Source organism: Orycteropus afer, unplaced genomic scaffold (assembly GCF_000298275.1).
Source record: "Orycteropus afer afer isolate SDZICR_OR568_19922 unplaced genomic scaffold, OryAfe1.0 scaffold00042, whole genome shotgun sequence".
NCBI classification, from domain to species: Eukaryota; Metazoa; Chordata; class Mammalia; order Tubulidentata; family Orycteropodidae; genus Orycteropus; species Orycteropus afer.
In genome coordinates this window covers 7625545-7645355 of record NW_006921629.1, presented here as the reverse complement: position 1 = coordinate 7645355, position 19811 = coordinate 7625545, and the positions used below count along the sequence as shown (strand labels likewise).

At 36.5% G+C, this 19811-nt stretch overlaps 1 protein-coding gene across 1 annotated transcript in view; it reads right to left on the bottom strand.

Annotated features, from left to right (window-relative positions):
- Positions 1-19811, bottom strand: part of TAOK1 (TAO kinase 1) — a 93064-nt gene that overhangs the window by 25208 nt on the left and 48045 nt on the right. The window contains 7 exon segments of the mRNA XM_007937401.1: positions 3519-3758; positions 6470-6673; positions 8199-8327; positions 14513-14749; positions 16631-16765; positions 17939-18142; positions 19597-19764. Coding sequence (XP_007935592.1) covers positions 3519-3758; positions 6470-6673; positions 8199-8327; positions 14513-14749; positions 16631-16765; positions 17939-18142; positions 19597-19764 — 1317 coding nt within the window.

Sequence of the window (19811 nt, the reverse complement as noted above, 5' to 3'; positions counted from 1 at the left end):
TGGTTCTCCACCAAGTCTAGGAAATTCTAATTATCTCTCAGAAAACTGTTTCTATGCATGTAGTATTGCTATCATGGTGCTTTGGGAGTCCAATAATTCTAATGTTAGATTTCTTAATCGAATCTCATACTTCCTTTTGGGTTTGTTTGCTTTTCCTTGTTTTTTGCCCTTCTCTTGAGATTTGACAACTTCAGTTATTTTGAATTCTAGTTCATTCGTTTACTCTATCTTCTGTTTCACTCTTGTTGAATGTTTCTCATTTTTTTCTTATTCAGTTGCTTTAGTCTCCAGTTTTATCAGTTATTATTATTTGTTTTCAATTTCTTTGTTGACTCTTTCATCTTCTTCTTCTATTTGTTTCCTGATCTCTGCTAGTTTGTTTTCTGTGTGTTTTTTGCCTTCTTTAATCTTTTTGTGACCAGTGGGACATATATCACCCACCAACATTTTCTGCTTCTCAGGTTTCTTCGGAAGCTGCTATCCCACTTGTAGTAGGTGCTACCAATGGCGGGGGGAACTTGTATAACTGTGTGAATCTAAAGAAGCGGGCCTCACCCCACCAATTCTATCATCAGGGTGCACTCGGAACATGTGTGTCTCACATAATTGTATCAAAACCCTTATTACCTCAAAAATTTTTTTCCCTTGATTTTAGCATTTTAAATTTGGGCATGCTGAAAACACAAGGCATTAACAAAAAAGTCAAAGCTGAAAATAATTTGGTCATGAAAGGCTAAATATTATTTAGCACCATAGTTTGAAAATCATCAGTTCTTGGCATTAGTTTGGCCACCATAAGAGAAATTTCCTCTTCTTCATGCTTTGCTTTTGATTGTCTTCTCTTATGATTTTGTGTGTTTCACTAATTTTTGCTGAACTGTGTCATTTTGTTATTTTTTATTTTTTTTCCACTTTAAGTTTTGTTTCTGATTTCTGTGGGAAGTTTTTCTGACTGGGCACCTTGGTGGCACAGTGGCCAAGCACCTTGGGAGAAATAAGCGGCTTGCTTCCATAGAGACTCATAGCACTGGAAACCCCATTAGGCAGCTCCACTCCACCACAGCTGAGTCAAAATCAATCCAGCAGCAGTGGGCTTGGTATCTTCTCCTGAAAACCACTAGAGGGAACTCTTATCTTTAGTTTTTTTTTCAGTACTGACTTGTTTCTAGATGCTTGATCTCTGGAATTTAATATGCATGTGCAGGATGGGGGTTTAGTTGGTTACAGACTCTGACGTCAGCAGCGCAGCTCGGCTTTCCTGTGGCAAAGGTAGGAGTTTCTCTGTTCTTTCCCTCATGGGTGCCCCTTCATAGGCTATCTCATGGTGTTGCAGCACCAAACCAAGCTTACTAACCAGCTGGAATAGAATAAGTTATATTAGTTTCCTGCTGTAGGCAGGGAGCTAACTGTTTCCCTCTGTGTTGCCAACTCTTCAAAGTATTTCTTTTACTTTGCTACCCTTCCTTTTTTTTTTTACTTTGCTACCTTCCTTGGGGGAGCTCTGGTAGCATAGTGGCTAAGGCACTTGACTGCTAACCAGAAGGCTGGCGGTTCAAACCCACCAGCCACTCCTTGGAAGAAAGGCTGGGCAATCCTACTTCCGTAGTGATACTGCCTTGGAAACCCAAGGAGGGGTCGCTATGAGTCAGGGCAGACTCGATGGCACATAACAACACCACCAACAATAACAACCTTTCTCGGAAGGAAGGTTGGGCATTCCTACTTCCATAGTGATACTGCCTCGGAAACCCAAGGAGGGGTAGCTATGAGTCGGGGCATCGACTCGATGGCAAGCAACAACAACCCTTACAGTTCCTCTTGGTCTTAGTGCCTGTTTGTCTCAGGCTTCAGTGAGATTCAAAAGCACATTCGTGCAGTGTCAGGCTCTCCCTTCATCCTCTCCCAAGTGCACAGCCTGTGAACTCCCATAGCCAATCTGTGCCATCTTAAAAATTTGGGCTACAGCTTCTTCAGCTTAGGTCCTTTTCTGTCTTCTTGGTTTGGAGTATTGCCAAGCCCCATACCAAAATGGATGTGATGAGCTCCTGATGTCAATGGGTAGGTTCTCTTAGTTTCTCTGCCATCCCAGCTCCTCCTCTCTCCCTGACTCTCCAACACCACAGCTACCATCCAGAGTTCTGAGATCTAAGTCTGGCCTTGTTTTCAATTTGCTGTTCAGTGGGTTAGTTGCTGGGGAAGTAAATGGGAGCATCTACCTACTTTGCCATCTTGCTCTGCCCCCTCATGAATTCTAATTTTTCTGAACAATCATTGAGGAAGGTTACATTGGTAGTCAACATAACTCTCTAAATGATGTTAATTAGCTGTTTTGAAGACATACCAAAGTGAAATTTCACTTAGGTTCACTTGGAAAGGTGTATGATTGGGTGTGTGTTATAGCTTCGGATTTTGACAAAGATTACCTTTGTGAGTGAATCTCCACTCTAGCACGGTACAGTTATTCAGGACAAGAACCAAGAACAGTTTTATAGTTAAAGTATCAGATAGTTTTAAATAGAAAATACTGTAGGACCTGATCCTTTATTGGATGCAAATGAAAGTTTACAATGTGCAGACATGTACAAATCAACTGAGGTACAACCATTAGCCTATATAAAGGGTGGTTTTCAGTTTTCAAGAATCATGTGATTCCATTCCTTAAGTACTTATTACAAGTTATAAAATTAGAAAATTTCTTAGAATTATTAACTCTGCTTGACTTTGGTGAGATAAGCAGAGAGATGGAAATATTTCACTTTACAATATACTTTTTTATCTTTTGAATTTTATACCATGTGAACAGATTCCTCTATCCAAAGCACATACAAATTTTAAAATCCTTTGGTATTATATATCACCAGTACTTATCTACCCTTATTTGTTTGGGGAAGGGCATATAACAAACAACTTGCTACACTCTGATGTACTAGACATCCTGATTTTATAAATACACCATACCTTAGCTACCCATGCTATGGTCCTACTTATACTACCAAGCATACAGAGAAAATGAGCAGGACAGGAGAAACACTGTGATGGTTCCATGACTTCCCTTCAAAGAAGTATGGATAATGAAGGGAGATATGGTAAGAAAAAGGCATTTTTCACTCAGTAGCTTCTGTACCAAGTAATAAATTACTGACCTTTTCAGATACATATTTAGAGCAAATATGATTCAAACCAATATAACTTGGAACAACAGAAGCTAACATGTTAGGATGCTGACATGTAGAATCTAGTATCGGTACTGTGCATTTAGTCAGGTTTAAATTAAGAATCTTAATTTTTACTGGTATGTCCCACAGTTAAGTTTTGGCAATTTTCTTTTTGGTATTCTACTGAGGACTAGGTAAACAAAAGTCTGCAGCCACATTAAAACTACTCAAACAAGCTTCAAATGAAAAGAAAAAAGTTTATTCAATGTCTTTATGAAAGACATCTGTCTTGGGACTTTTACTACTTACATGGATGCCCTTTATTTCTTTTCCCCTTTGTCAATAAGCTTAGGCTAAAGGTACCTTTAGACTCTTAGGCTGTTGTCGAACCTCCATGACATGCTTCCGTCTTAGTTCTCGTTCTCTTCGCTTGTTATATTCCAACTGGTTAGTGAGCTCGGTTTGGTGCTGCAATCTGATCAACTCACAGCGCATCTTCTGAATTGTATTGAGGTGACGGAACTCCAGTTCTTGCATGGATTCATGCTGTCGCAGTAGCATGGCATGCTCTAAGTCCTTCTGAGTCTGCCTCTTATTTAACTCCTGATCGATAACAAAAAAACAGAGGTGTAATTTACTGCTGTACAATGCCAGAAAAATAAAATAAGATCCTAAGAGACAGACCAATCAGGAAACAGATGTAATTTTCTGATTCAGTAATAGCTAAATAAGTAAATATAAGGGTTCCACGACCTTTACTTTAGAAAATGGGCAATTAGTAGCACAAACATCCTTAACTCTATTAATTTACTATCTATCTATCTATCTATTTATTTTATTATGATTTGGGTGAAGATTTACAGAGCAAATTCACTTTCCACACAGCAGTTCACATATACTTTGTCTCATGACATTGACCACACTTTACCACAATACAACAGCTCCCCTCTCACTTCCTCCCCATAGTTAATCTCTTACCATCATTTACTATTTATTGATATAATTTTATGCTATAACCTTAACACACATCAAATCTATCTCCAAGGGCTTCATTTTCTTTTCCTTTTTTTCTTTACTGTTCTCTGATTTTGTATTTGAAGAACACGGACTCTAGAGCTGGTCTGCCTGTATTCTAAATCCTGGCTCTGCTACTTACTAGCAGTGAATCCTTGGGTAAATCACTTGAACTCTGTGCTTTCATTTTCTTACCTCTAAAATGGAGATAATAATATAACATAGCTATTTCTTCAATTTATTGTGAGAATGAAATGAGTTCATAAATGGAATGTCCCTAGAATAGTACCTAGCACAATAAATGTTATTATTCTTTGTCTCAGACTGAAAACAACTATATATACCTGCACATAAAATGTAGATGTCAAACTTGGTGCCTCTGCCTCTGCAACCTGCTCCTCAGAGGCTAAGAGTTTGGTACATATGCACATATGCTTCCCAATATTTGTCTATGTTTATTGTGACACATCTATTATACAAAACATGTAATTCTAAAAACTGGATAACAATATACATTATGGACATGTAACTCGCTCTCTTCACTTAACAAAATGTTAGACATATATCCAGATTAGTACATATTAAAAAATAAACAAACTCACTGACGCTGAGTCAATTCCAACTCACAGAGACCCTCACTGGATTTCCAAAGCTGTAAATCTTTACAGAAGCAGACTGCCTCATCTTTCATCCACAGAGTGGCTAATGGGTTCCAAGCACCGACCTTTTGGTTAGCAACCAAAATGCCTTCACCACTATACAACCAGAGCTAGTTTAGTACCTATAGACCTTTTTTTCCTTTATAGTTTCATAATAACCTACTGCTTTGTGATGTAATTTTTCAATCATTTCTCTATCATTGGGCATTTAAGCTGCTACCATTTTTTGCTTTTATAAATGAAATTTCAATAAATATTTATGCATATTTCATCATGTAATCATGTTATTAGTTCTGGAGGACAGAGTTCCACAAGCAGATTTGATGATTTAAAGTTTAAATACATATTAAGTTTTAAAAGACACTATTAAATTATGCTCCAAAAGAACAGTATCAATTTATACTCTTACTAACAATGCTTATTTCCCCATGCCACTACTAAGACTGGATGTTACAAATATTTAAAATTTTTCCTATTTAACTGATGCCACTGTTTTAATTCAAATTTATTTAACTATTAGTGGATTTGAGTAATTATATCATATTTGTAGCTTATTTTGAGCCACTCAGGGAAATAAATTTATCTATGCTCTAAAGTATACATGATAATTAGAACAACTGTTTTCATGGGTATGCAAATCTCTGTAACATTTGCTCAATTAATAATTACATGATTAGAAAAAAAATTAAATGGCAATATATACCTCATGGCACCCATTTCAGAGCAAAGAAGAATAAATTACCCTATTTATTTCCTCACATTTAAAAATGAATACTTCTTGCATTCATGCATTATTTAATAAATACTTCTTGAATGCCAAATAGGGTAAGAAATGGGAATTTAGTTAATTAGACAGTCTATGACTCTATATAAGCTTCCATTCTAATAAAGGAGACACAATCAGTCCTCCCAAATAGGTATGAGTGTGTGTGTTTAAGAAAATTTAAAGAAGAGAGAAGGATTTGGTAATCAGGGAAGGTGTTTCTAAAGAGGTAACATTTAAGCAGAGACTTGAAGGAAGGGAAAGAGCAAGCTACGTTGATATCTGTGGTAACAGTGATCAAGGCAGAGGAAAATATAAGTACAAAGGCCCTGAGGCTGAAAGATTGATTAGTATTTTCAGGAAAAGATTCTGTTCATAAAGAATTTTAAATTTCACATCATTCAAACATACCTCCTCATTCCCAGAGGTCTCCTTTCAGCCAAATAACAGATTGACTTATAAAACAAACAATATCACCCATGAGGAATGTATGTGCTCCCTTAAACAATCAACTGTACAAGACTAAATGGTCAACATTTACCCAAAAGTAAAGATGAGGTGATAAGAAGGTAAGAGAAGCACAAGTCTCTGAGTTGCACAGCCCAAAACACTATCTCCATCACTGAATCCTACTTCTACTTGCTAAATCAATCTAATTCATGTACTTCTCTCCAGTCCCCTAACCCAAAAAAAGAAGGCATGGAGGGGCAGGAAAGCTAGATACATGGAACAAACAGAATGGAAATAATGAGAATACTAATACACTGCGAAAATTATAACCAATGTCACGGAACAATCTGTAAAGTGTTAAGTGGGAAAGTAATTTGTCATATAAACAAACTTTCACCTAATCTCCCCCCACACACAAGAAAACATACCTCCCTGACAAGGTCTTGTTCCAAGTTATGACGCCCAAGTAACATTCTTCTTTTGAAGCGACGGCATTCCAGCTCTAGGTATTGTCTCTGTCGTCGAAGAAGGTTAGCTTCTTCTTCTGCTTGGAAATGCTGTATATTTTCCTTCTGCTTTGAAAGCCACTCTTGTTTTTCTTTTTTGGGAGTGCTCTGGTTTTCATTCAGCTCCTGGCAACATAAACAACAACTTAGTTCAAAATACATAAAAATGAACCACATGAATGTACCATTTGTTATCTGGTAAACTGAAATAAAAGTACTTTATTGGGTTTCCTCTCTAATAGGCAGGCAGGGCAATGACTTTTAGGAGGTAGATTATATTTTCCTCTCTTTGAGTTACCTGAGAAGTAGGACAGGAAAAGAGGAATGTACACTAAAAAACATGCATACCTTTTAGCTTTACACAGCTACATTTCTGATGAGTCCTAGCTTCAAAAGCACACAGTCATGTGTCAATAAAATACAATGCATCCTTCTTTAAATCCTTCTCAAGAAGAGACAGAAGCAGTGCTTTCAAGTAAAACTACTATGTCAATTAAATTAGGGCTAAAATACAGTTAAATAATGTCTTAACTTTTTGGCTTTAGACATTCTAAATATTAAATTTTTGGTAAAATTATGGATAGAGTAAACAAAATAATTAGAAATAAAATGAAAAAACCAACAAAACCATCAAACAATAAAGTCCTCCTTTATGAATGGTATTTCATTTTTAGCATTAATACTTCATTAAACAAATCAAAACCTATGCTTTTCTACATTGTTTTAAATACCCCATCACAAACTACTACAATGAAAATGCATTTATATTAGATTGGGTAAGGTAAAAATTAAAAAAAAAACCTGACAATACACAAATGAGGCAAACTCTAGAATGATAATTAATAAGCGCATAAGAAGAAGTATATATGTGATTGTAAGGTAAATTCCTGCTCAAGAAAAAGCATTAGTCTTAAAGAGATTACTCTTATCAAAATGAATTAGGACATTACAGTATGCTAACTAACTGCATGGACTGAAAATTTTAGTCAATCAGTCTGTGAAAGGGAATAAATGAAAGGACACCATTCTTCTATCCTGGCCACTATCCTAAGTAATTGTCCCTTTTGGAAATTACTTTAGAACAATTAAGATTTAATTTAAAGTTGACTAAATCTGCTTTTAGAAGTTCACAAAACCAGTGCATAAAGGGCAAATAAAACATGAAACCATGTAGCTATACAGAAATAATCAGCACATTCTCTTATGAAAGAAAACGTGACAAGCCAATGTATCTTTCCTCTTTACTCTATGGTAAAAAAAATAAATAAATAAAAGAACGAATAATTTATAACATTCTGGGCCAAAGTAAGAAAGTAAGGTTTACTTTAAAAGTAAGCAATGTGTGCCTTTTCTCACAGCTCAAATATTTTTGTTTTCATTTCCAATGAGTTAACTACTTAATAAGAGCATAGAAAAGCTATTATAAATAAAATATATTTTCAGGAAATTACTCTTTTTAGATCTTACTCAACTGGAGAACTTAGTCAGTCGAGGGTAATTGATTATAATCAATGTCTTACTTAAACTGATATACATTTAGTGGCTACAAATAACAAAAGTAAATTTTACTCTAATGGTTCTAAGAAACAATCATCATTAGGTATAATCAATAAACATGTAAACTCGCTTGTAATTTTTATAAATTAAGTACCTCCTTAAGCTGCTCCTTTCGAAGTTTGTATTCCCTTTTTTGGGACTCCAAAAAGCTGTTCAGTTCTTTCTTCTGCTGAGCCTGAATATGTTGCTGAAATTTTTTCTCCTCATTGGCCATCACTTTAGCCTATATGAAATTCAGAACATGTTATCAAGTTATCTAAGCAGACAGATTCAAAGCAGCAGTTTATTATACATTACTAAGGATACCTATTTTTCACAAGATAAATAAAGCATTACCAAAATAAGAATACATAACCAAATTATTAATAAACAATACTCAGCATCCTTATCTTTTGAATTCCAAAGAACCAGTAAAATGAATACATCTTTAAAATATTGATCTTTTACAGTATCAAAATGTTATCCCTTTTTCATTTAACAGGAGTACAGTATCACCCCCCAAAAAACAAATACATGCTATACTTATCCTCAAATATAATTAAATCATGACTTTCATTTAGATTAATCTATACATAAAATAATACATTTATCTTCAACTTAAACCTTGATCTTTAATTTCTATATTAATATGAAAATATTAAATATTATATTAAACATATGGTTTTATTTCTCATTACACATGCCATATATAGTCATTGTAGAACATTTAAAAATTATAAAGAAAAGGCCACAAAGAACAACATTTTTACATGATTTCAGCACCCAGATATAATATAAACATTTTGGTCCCTACTCTTCCTACTTTTTCTATGCACATATATATGTTGCTGGTTGTTGTTATGTGCCGTCGAGTCGGCCCCAACTCATAGCGACCCCTCCTTGGGTTTCCGAGTGCAAAAACGGCAAGGAGGCCACATGTTCTGACCTCCTCTAACCCTACAAGGGGAAGGCAGGATTACCAGCAGTAACCCAAGGCCTATTACTGCCAGGCCAGACATGTTGCCTCCCTCCAGTCCTTTCTCCAACCGTTCCTCCCAGAGCACCCACCACCTCTCTCCTGGGTTCGATAATTCACTGCAGTGGCCACACAGAACTCACAGATTATAGGGTTTATTAGGGAAGCACCAGGCTACAACTCAAGTTCAGGAAGAACGCTCAGTCTCTCTCTCAGCCCACCGTCCCTCAGCCAAGAGTCTCTCACAGTCTCTTTCTCAGCAGTGCTGGTCCCTCGGCGTCTCACTCAGTGATGCGTGTCTCTTGTGTCTCTTTCCCAGCAGCACGTGTCTCTTTCAGGGGTGCGTGTCTCTTTCAGCAGCACGTCTTCCTCAACCAGCAGTCAGAGAGACAGTTCTGCCTCTAGGAGGCCTCCTTTTGAGCCCGGCAGGGTGGTCAAACTAGCCAATCATAGCATCAGAACTCTAAGCACGTGAGAGAGAGTGGGAACTTCCCAGAACATTGTATTGTGCCACGCCCAACAGAAATAACCCAGGTGGGCGACTTTAAAATCAGGATCTCCTCCGTAGCTAATAGCAATTCCCACCTTAGAGTTTACAAAGACTTATGGGTAGAAAAGCCACACTAAGTAATTTACTACACCGCACCGAGGCAGTATCACTACGGAAGTAGGACTGCCCAACCTTCCTTCCGAGGAGTGGCTGGTGGGTTTGAACCGCCAGCCTTCTGGTTATCAGTCAAGTGCTTTTAGCCACTATGCTACCAGAGCTCCTATGCACATATATATATATCTTAAAAATTTGTAATCATATTGCACATCCTGTTTCATGAATTCCTTTACTAAATATGGTAGTATCTACCTCTTACTAAGGTATTAGAAGTACTGTCCAATGCCTACTGTTGTTGTTGTTATGTGCCATCGAGTCAAACCTGACTCATAGCGACCCTCCTTGGGTTTCCGAGGCAGTATCACTACGGAAGTAGGATTGCCCAACCTTCCTTCCGAGGAGTGGCTGGTGGGTTTGAACCGCCAGCCGTCTGGTTAGCAGGCAAGTGTCTTAGCCACTATGCTACCAGAGCTCTCTCCTACTAGTATTCTTAATATCTGTATATTCTTTCATCAAATTATTTTAAAATCTAGTATTTCTTCCATCATAAAAATTATTTTGCTGAAGAGTGGTTCTTCCTTTTTGAGAGGCAGAGTTAGCAGGGTAGCTATGCTAAAAATGCCAGATATACTTTGATAAAATCCATGAATTTATTGAACAGCTTATATTTTACTTGACAAATATGACTATTAATATAAAATGAAAAATATTAGAAGAAAAGGTTTTCATATAACAAGAATCCTAAAAAAATACAACTAGATCATATAGTAGAATAAACAGGATTTAATATGAATCTTTCAACTTACAATCTCCAACATTCTCTATATGCATTATAATGCTCAGTTATTCTCTCACATAAAAATGTTGTCGTCGTTAGGTGCTGTCGAGTCATCTCCGACTCATAGCAACCCTGTGCACAGCAGAACAAAACACTGCCTGGTCCTGTGCCAGCCTCGTGATCTTTGCTATACTTGAGCACGTTCTTGCAGCCACTGTGTCTATCCACCTCATTGAGGGCATTCCCCTTCTTTGCTGACCCTCCACTTTACCATGATATCCTTCTCCATGGAATGGTTCCTTCTGACAACATGACCAAAGTAGGTAAGACAAAGTCTGGCCATTCTCACTTCCAAGGAGCATTCTGGCTGCACTTCCTCCAGGACAGATTTGTTATTCCTTTTAGCAGATCATGGTACTCTTAGCACTCTTCTCCAACACCAAAACTCAAAAACTCTTCTTCGGTCTTCCTTATTCACTGTCTAGCTCTTACGTGCATAGTAGGTGACTGAAAATACCATGGTTTGGGTCAGATGCACATTAGTCTTCAAGGAGACATCCTTGTTCCTCATCACTTGAAAGAGGTCTTGTGCTGCAGATTTGCCCAATGCAATACATCATCTGATGTCTTGACTGCTGCTGTGTTGATTGTAGAACCACGTAATATGAAATCCTTGACAACTTCAATCTTTTCTTCATCCACCATGAAGCTGTTTATTGGACCAGTTGTGAGGATTTTTGTTTTCTTTATATTGAGGTGTATTCCATACCACAGACTGTAGTCTTTAATCTTCATCAGTAAGTGCTTCAAGTCATCCTCACTTTCAGCAAGCAAAGTTGTGTCATCTGCATGTCTCAGGTGGTTAATGAGTCTTCCTCCAACCCTGATGCCACATTCTTCTTCATATAATCCAGCTTCTCGGATTATTTGCTCAGCATACAAGTTGAGTAAGTGTGGTGAAAGGATACAACCTTGACACACTCCCTTCCTGATTCTGAACCATGCAGTATCCCCTTGTTCTGTTCAAACGACAGCCTCCTGATCTATATATGCATAGGTTCCTCGCGAGTACAATCAAATGTTCTGGAATACCTATTCTTCTCAATGTTTTCCACAATTTGTCATGACCCACACAATTGAATGCTTTGTCATAGTCAATAAAACATAAACAAACATCTTTCTGGTATTCTTTGCTTTCAGCTAAGATCCATCTGACATCAGCAATGATATTCCTCATTCCATGTCCTCTTCTGAATCCAGCTTGCATTTCTGGAAGTTCTCTGTCAATATACTGCTGCAATTGTTTTTGAATTATCTTCAGGAAGATTTTACTTGCATGCAGTATTAATGATAATTTCCTCATTCTGTGGGATCACCTTTCTTTGGAATAGGTACAAATATGGATCTCTTCCAGTCAGGTGGCTAGGTAGCTGTCTTCCAAATCTCTTGGTATAACTGAGTAAGTGCTTCCAGTGGGGGATCCATTTCTTGAAACATCTGAATGGGTCAATTCCTGAAGCCTGGTTCTTTACCAATTCCTTCAGTGCTGCTTCAAGTTTCTTCCTTCAGTACCACTGGTTCTTGATCATACACCACCTCCTGAAATGGATGAACATCAACTAATTCTTTTTGGTACAGTGACTCTGTGTATTCCTTCCATCTTCTTTTGATGCTTCCTGCATCATTCAATATATTGCCCACAGAATCTTTCAATACTGCAACTCATGGCTTAAATTTTTTCCTCAGTTCTTTCAGCTTGAGAAATGCCAAGCATCTTCTTTCCTTTTGATTCTCTAACTCTAGGTCTTTGCACATTTTATTATAGGAATTGGCTTTTTCTGCTTGAGCTGCTCTTTCAAATCTTCTGTTCAGCTTTTTTATCTTGTAATTTCTTCCATTTGCTTCAGCTACTCTCTGTTCAAAGGCAAGTTTCAGAATCTCTTCTGACATCCATTTTAGTCTTTTCTTCCTTTCTTGTCTTTTTAATGACCTTTTGCTTTCTTCATGGATGATGTTCTTGATGTCATCCCACAATTCCTCTGGTTTTCGGTCATTGGTGTTCAATGCATCAAACCTATTCTTTAATGGTCTCTAAATTCAGGAGGAATATAATCAAGGTAATATTTTGGCTCTTGTGGACTTGTTTTGTCTTCAACTTCAACTTGAACGTGCATATGAGCAGTTGATGGTCTGTTCCACAATCAGCTCCTGGCCTTTAACCAAAGATAATGAACTTCTCCATCACCTCTTGCCACAGATGTAGTCAATCTGATTACCGTGCATTCCATCTGGTGAAGTGTATGTGTATAGTGATCACTTATGTTGTTGTAAAAAGGTATTTGCAATGAATAAGTCGTTGGTCTTGCAAAATTCTACCATGCAATCTCCAGCGGCCATATTTTCCAACTACTGGTGACGCTTCTTTGTTTCCAACTTTTGCATTCTAGTCACCAGTGATAATCCACACATCTTGATTGCATGTTCAATCAATTTCAGACCACAGAAGTTGGTAGGAATCTTCAATATCTTCATCTTTGGCTGGTTGGTGAGTAAATTTGGATAATAGTAGTATTAACTGGTCATCCTTGTAGGCGTATAGATATTATCCTATCACTGACAGCACTGTATTTCAGGACAGATCTTGAAACACTCTTTGTGATGATGAATACCACACCATTCCTCTTCAATTTGTCATTTCCAGCACAGTAGATCATATGGTTGTCTGATTCAAATTGGCCCAAACCAGTCCATTTCAGCTCACTAATGCCTAGGATATTGATCTCTATGCATTCCATTTCATTTTTGACAACTTCCAATTTTCCTAGATTCACACTTCATATATTCCCTGTTCTAATTATTAATGGATGTTTGCATCTGTTTCTGCTCATTTTGAATTGTGCCACATCAGCCAATGGTGGTCCCAAAAGCTTTACTTTATCCTTATCATTAAGGTCATCTCTACTCTGAGGACTCAGCTCTTCCCCAGTCAAACTTCGAGTGCCTTCTGACCTGATGGGCTCATTGTCCAGCACTATGTTGGACAATGTTTCAGGGCAGTTCGTAAAGTTTTCCAGTCACATTCAGACCGTGTTTCACTGGTATTCATAATGTTTTCACTGGCCAATTCTTTGAGAAGTGGAAAGCCTCTTTTTTCTTCCAAGTCTGTCTAAGTCTGGAAGCTCCACTGAGATCTCTCCACTGTGGGTAACCCTGTTGGCATTTTGTAACATGGTGGCAGCCTCCAGCCTCACAGCAACATGTAAGCCACCAAAGGACAACAAACTGACAGACAAGTTCATCTTCCTAAGTTGTTCCTAACCCCTCATATAAAAATACTGCTATAAATTTAAGGAAGGTTTCCTGAAAATATACCAACCACAAAATTTCCTGAAAATCATAAGTAACTTTTTCAGATAAGAATTAACTCATAATCACCTGTCAACGATAAACAATTTATGAAACTCCTGAGATAAACCAGGATACTCAAGGCCTAGAACAGTTGAATGACTTACCTACTACAACATTATAAAACTATCAAGTGACAGGAAATGATTCCTTATCTATTAGTTCCCAGCCCTGGTACTCAATATTAAAACACTGAACATTAATTTTTATAGGCATCTGACTGCCAACCATAAGGCTGGTGGTTCAAATTCACCAGCTATTCCTTGGAAGGAAGATCAGGCAATCTACTTCCATAAAGATACTGCCCTGGAAACCCAAGAAGGGGTTGCTACGAGTTAGGATCGACTTGGCAGCAATGAATTTCTTTTTTTTAATTGCAAAAACTATGAGACTATTCTAATTAATGATCACTTTTTAAGATTTTTTTGTTTTAAATGATACACACACATCAGTGAGAAAGAAACACAGGAACCAGATTTTTTGTGATGGATCTGTCACCAATTAATAGAAAGCCTTATATAAGTTATATAAATGGTCCCTCCTTTCTCTGATCAATTTGCTTGGCTCCAAGGAACAGATACCATAAAATAAAAATGTCATCTTGGTTAATTCTGAAATGATCACAAACTAAAATGAACAAATTAATAATACTGATTCAGCCACCTCTTTTTCCATAGAAGCTTGATGTTTCTTGACAAGTTTCTCCATTTCTGCAGCAAAATTGTTACGCTGAGTTTCAAGATCTTTGTCTAATCTGAGGCGGTGTTCATCCATCTCAGCCTTTAGCTTATTTTCCAGAGTCATCAACTGCTTTTGATGCTGCCGCCTCATACGCTTATAGCCAGACATTTGTTCTCTAAGCTCAGAGTCCTGCTCATGTTCTTGCATTTGCCTTGTAACCTAGACATATAAATAATGGAGGAAAAAAAAAAAAGCACAAAATATTTATTGTAAAAACATTTTAGACTATTCTATTATTAACTAGGACCAGACAGTATTTTTTTCTGTTGTACATAGGGTTGCTGTGAGTTGGAGCCGACTTGACAGCACCTAACAATACTGTTGTTGTTGTTGTTGTTATGTGCCGTCGAGTCGGCCCCGACTCATAGCGACCCCTCCTTGGGTTTCCGAGGCAGTATCACTACGGAAGTAGGATGGCCCAACCTTCCTTCCGAAATAACAATACTACCACCATTAATTGAGTAGGCAATTAACTTAAGAAATCCTAATGTTAGCAATAAAAACTCCAGTATATTATTTTAATGAAATAGACAAGTTGGTTCTAAAATTTGTAAGGGAATGTAAAGGACCTAAAACAGTCAAAACAATCTTGAAAAAGAATAAAGTTGAAGGACTTGCACTAAAATGAAGACAGTATGGTATTTGTGTTAATGAAAAGCTAAACAGATTAATGGAACAGAATTGAACCTAGAACCAGACTCACACATATTAAGTCAATAGATTTTCTATCAAAAAGTCAAGTGGTGAAAGTCTTTTTAACAAATCCTGCTGAAACTGGTTCTCTGTTTAGAGAAAAATAAACCTTTATCAATATTATCACTCCAAACACAAAAATTAATTTGAGTAGGATCAACCGACCTAAACCTAAATTCTAAAATTTACAATCATAAAGCATAAAAAAATACAGAATATTTTTGTGACATTTAGGTAGTCATGTATTTCTTAGGCAGGAATGAAAAGGACTAACAATAAAGAATTAAAAAATTCAATTTTTAAATGAAAAAAATTTCATTTCTCCTGATCAAGATACCATTAAGAAAATGAACAGGCAAAACATGAACTGAAGGAAATAACATTCATTAGTTATAAATGAGATACTAATTGTATCTAGACTATATAGAGAACTTCTACAAATAAATATTAAAAGATGAATACTCAATGAAAATATATATGAACAGATAATAAGCATATGAAAAAGTGTTCAATATATACGTCATACTTTACAATAGCTTACTTTTCCAAAGACATTTTAATGTAATTTCTCTCCATCCCTAAGAAACTTTATATTTTATTCCTACTCTTCTAACTGATCAGGGTTTTAACTACTCCAGTGTAACAACATCCTTTTAATGGATAAATCATCTTTTTTATTATCACGTATGAAATCAGAAGAACTACTTCTAGAGTATACCAAATTGAATTACCTGCCATTTCTCAAACATTCCCTCTCATTGTGGTTAGCCTTCATTGCCAATTCTTTTTTCATAGAAGTCCCATTTTTCCTCTCTCCCTGTGCTAAAATCTACTAATGAATAAAGGTTCAAAGTACTTATTTCATAACTACTTCCTTTATGCCTCTAATCAAAAGCTATATGAATTCCTACTTAGTATTACGCAGCTCTCTCAAAAAACCAAACAAAACCAAACACACTGCCATAGAGTCCAAACCGACTCACAGCGACCCCTCCTTGGGTTTCTGAGGTGGTACCACTACAGAAGTAGATTGTCTAGTCTTCCTTCCAAGGAGTGGCTGGTAGGTTTGAACTGCCAACCTTCTGGTTAGCAGACAAATGCCTTAGGCACTACGCCACCAGCAGCTCTCTCAAGCATTTAGTACATTCTAACATATTATTTATATACATGTTTTAAAGACATTATTCATTTAATATCTCTCAGGAGTGCTCTGCACAGTATCTTCCTCACAATAGGTACTTAAACGTTGAATATATTTTCTAAAATAAGCCCCCAAATTAAAATACAGAGTATACATGCCAATGTCTAAAATGAAAAACCGATTTCTCTCTAATTAGAGGTACATACCAGCGATGCTGTCCGTATAGTAGCAAAGTGTTCTCGATTACGATAGTGTAATTTATGACGGGATACTTGGGGTGGAGACTGTGGATCAGTTGCTCTTGTTCTAGAATCTCCCTCTTCTCTGTAATTTTCTTCTTCCTAGGCCAAGATATAGACAATACCATGTAAGGTGAACAGTTCATTTGAAGCTTCAAGAAAATTAAAATTTCAAGACAACTTGATAAACAAATCTCAAAGCCACTTAATTTTAAAAAGCTAAAACAAATTTGGAAATGTTGGTGTTTTATTTTTAATATAATTAGAATCGAGAGATTATTTCCTCAGAGCATGCACCAATATACAGATTTGGATAGAGAAAGGTACAAAGCTAGATTTATATCCTACCCATTATATGCAAAATTGAAAAGCTTATTATAATTTAAAAATAAAGATGAGACATGTCGCCAGTATGTTAAATAGCAGCAATAAAATAAATTCTAAGGCTCCTGGGTTTTAGAAGCAACATAACCTAAACATATCTTTAAAATACTTCCATCTGTCTAAGATAAGTTAAAAAAAAAAAGCGTAAAACATTTAAGAACTGATGTTTTTCCTTATATACCTTACTTCATTAACTAAAGAGGAAGTCAGTTATGTAGCAACCAACTAATTATAGCAATAATTATGACTGATTGCATCACCTAAGAATATAAAAATTAAACATGTTTTTGTCCCAGTAACACTGCTACTAATACTGCAAATTGTGAAATTGGAGCATTCCTATTAATTGGTAAAAGAAGTAAGTATCTGACTTTCAAATTCTTTGAAAAAATTTTACTCAAAAGTACAAAGAATAATTTAACAAACACCCATATTTCCTACAGCCAGAATTTATAACTAATTTTTCATAATTACACTCAGTTTTATCTTAAAGATATAAACATTATAGATAATGCAAAAGTCACTCCTGATCATCACCCATCTCAGCTCTTTCTCTCACTCACCAAAAGGCAATCATTCTCATGCACTTTGTGTGTAGTACTTCCATTTTTTAGTATTTTATTTTCCATGTAATTACATTATATATATTATATAGTTCTTCAGTATTATTTTTCTTCTATGATTTTAAGACAGTTCCATGTTCTTTATGAATTCTTGAAACATTTGTTTCCCAAATACAGATATTAGATTGGAAGTTAACAAGCCTATTTTGCCACCTAAAAATGTCCCACATTACTGAAACATTAAAGAAAACCACTTTCTCTGAAACTGAACAGATGAAATAAATTATTTATTAAGTTGAATTTTTTTCACTGAAATTCAAATACTCACAGGCTTTAAATGGATGACAGAACTATTAGACATCACTGTGTGGTCTCCCTCCATCATGTCTAGCTCACTCTTGTCATCTGAGGCATCTGGAAGACTGTTAACACTACTGCTTTGGCTACTGGCACTGATGGACATACTGGGAATAGACTGATTACTTCCAACACTATTTACTGTGCCTGTCCGACCAACACCATGATCTTGTTCCTAAAGGAAAAAAGCACTGGGTTCAAATATCTGTATCTTTCTGAATTCTTGATTGTAAGCACCTAGCACACTGCTTGGCAACCCATCTTTAGAAAGTTAAATTAGAGGTCTCATAAGAAATTCCTTTTATTTGCCAACACCAGGAGTTTTTCCAAATATTAATTGTCAGAAAAACAAACAAAAAAAAATAACTAACAATAACAAAAACCCAACCAATTGTGTAAATAAGTCAATTGATCAATTTTGGATTATTTACAATGTAGCATTTTCTTTAAATTTTTTATTTGGAAAACCATTTCTATCACACAGCAGAAAACTTAAAATAGAGGAAAAGATAGATCCACATATATTAAACTTTGTATTTTTGAGAGGAAGTCCTATAACATCTCTATTGAAAATTTGCATTTCTATACTCCTAAAGAGCAACATGGGCGCTCTGGTGGCGTAGGGCCTAAGGCACTTGACTGCTAACCAGAAGGTTGATGGTTCAAACCCACCAGCCACTCCTCGGAAGGAAGGTTTGGGCAATCTACTTCCGGATACTGCCTTGGAAACCCAAGGAGGGGTCGCTGTGAGTCGGGTCCAACTCGACGGCACATAATAACAACAACAAAGAGCAACACAGAAATAACTTGGCCTTCTGAGTGAAACAGACATGAATTTGAACCCATACACCTCTACCACTGTGAACTTTGGTTTCCTCAAGCATAAAAGGAGTACTATAGAACTAAGTGGGGGGGGGGGGGAACAACCCTCACTGCCAGCGAGTCGGTTCCAACTCATAGCAACCCCTCCTTGGGTTTTTGAGGCAGAATCTCTGTGGAAGATTGCCAAGTCTGCCTTCTGATAAGTGGCTGGTGGGTTTGAACCACCAGCCTTTTGGTTAGCAGTCAAATACCTTAGGCACTATGCCACCAGAGCTCCTTTAGAATTGAGTAGATGGAATGAAATAATACATTTAGGTTACTAGCTAGTTTCTTTCCCTTATGCATAACTGAAAGGAATCAAGTTTCCCTGGTGACACAGAATATCTGGTTACAGTTATCTTTCAGAACCTATAATTTCAAGTATTTCCCAAAGTGTGTCCCACAGAAGTAATTTTTATCACTAACATTTAATAAAGCTTAACCTTAATAAATAAAGAAAAGTAGGAAAATAAAACCCAAAAAGGATTAAGAAATCTAGAGGAAACTAGGTTAAAGTAGAACAGGTTTCTTTAACAAAAACTTTTCGGAGATTTTACTATGCCAATGTATGCTACATGAAAGGACTGGGTTTAGACAATACAGTGTAACATGATCCAAGTCCTTTTTCCCCAACTGGGATCTTATAAGACCACTGTTAAGAAAACAACCTGAGAGTCACTGATATAAAAAGTAGATTATTGACAGAACAAGTTGCATACAGAAACCAATAAAAAGAGCTCAATATTTGCGTCATTTCTAAGTTATTACCTCTTCTTCTTCCTGTGCTTCTACTGCTGGTCCATTATGTGCCTCCTGGAAAAGGAGTTTCTTCATCTTTCGATACTGCAGATTGTCCAATTCTCTTACTGCATCCTTTGTCCTTTGAATGAGATCTATTAACACTGTTTCAGGGCGCTCTCGAAGAACAAACATGTGCTGGATTAAGGGTAGAACGTAAAGTCAGATTGAAGCCTATTTTTTTC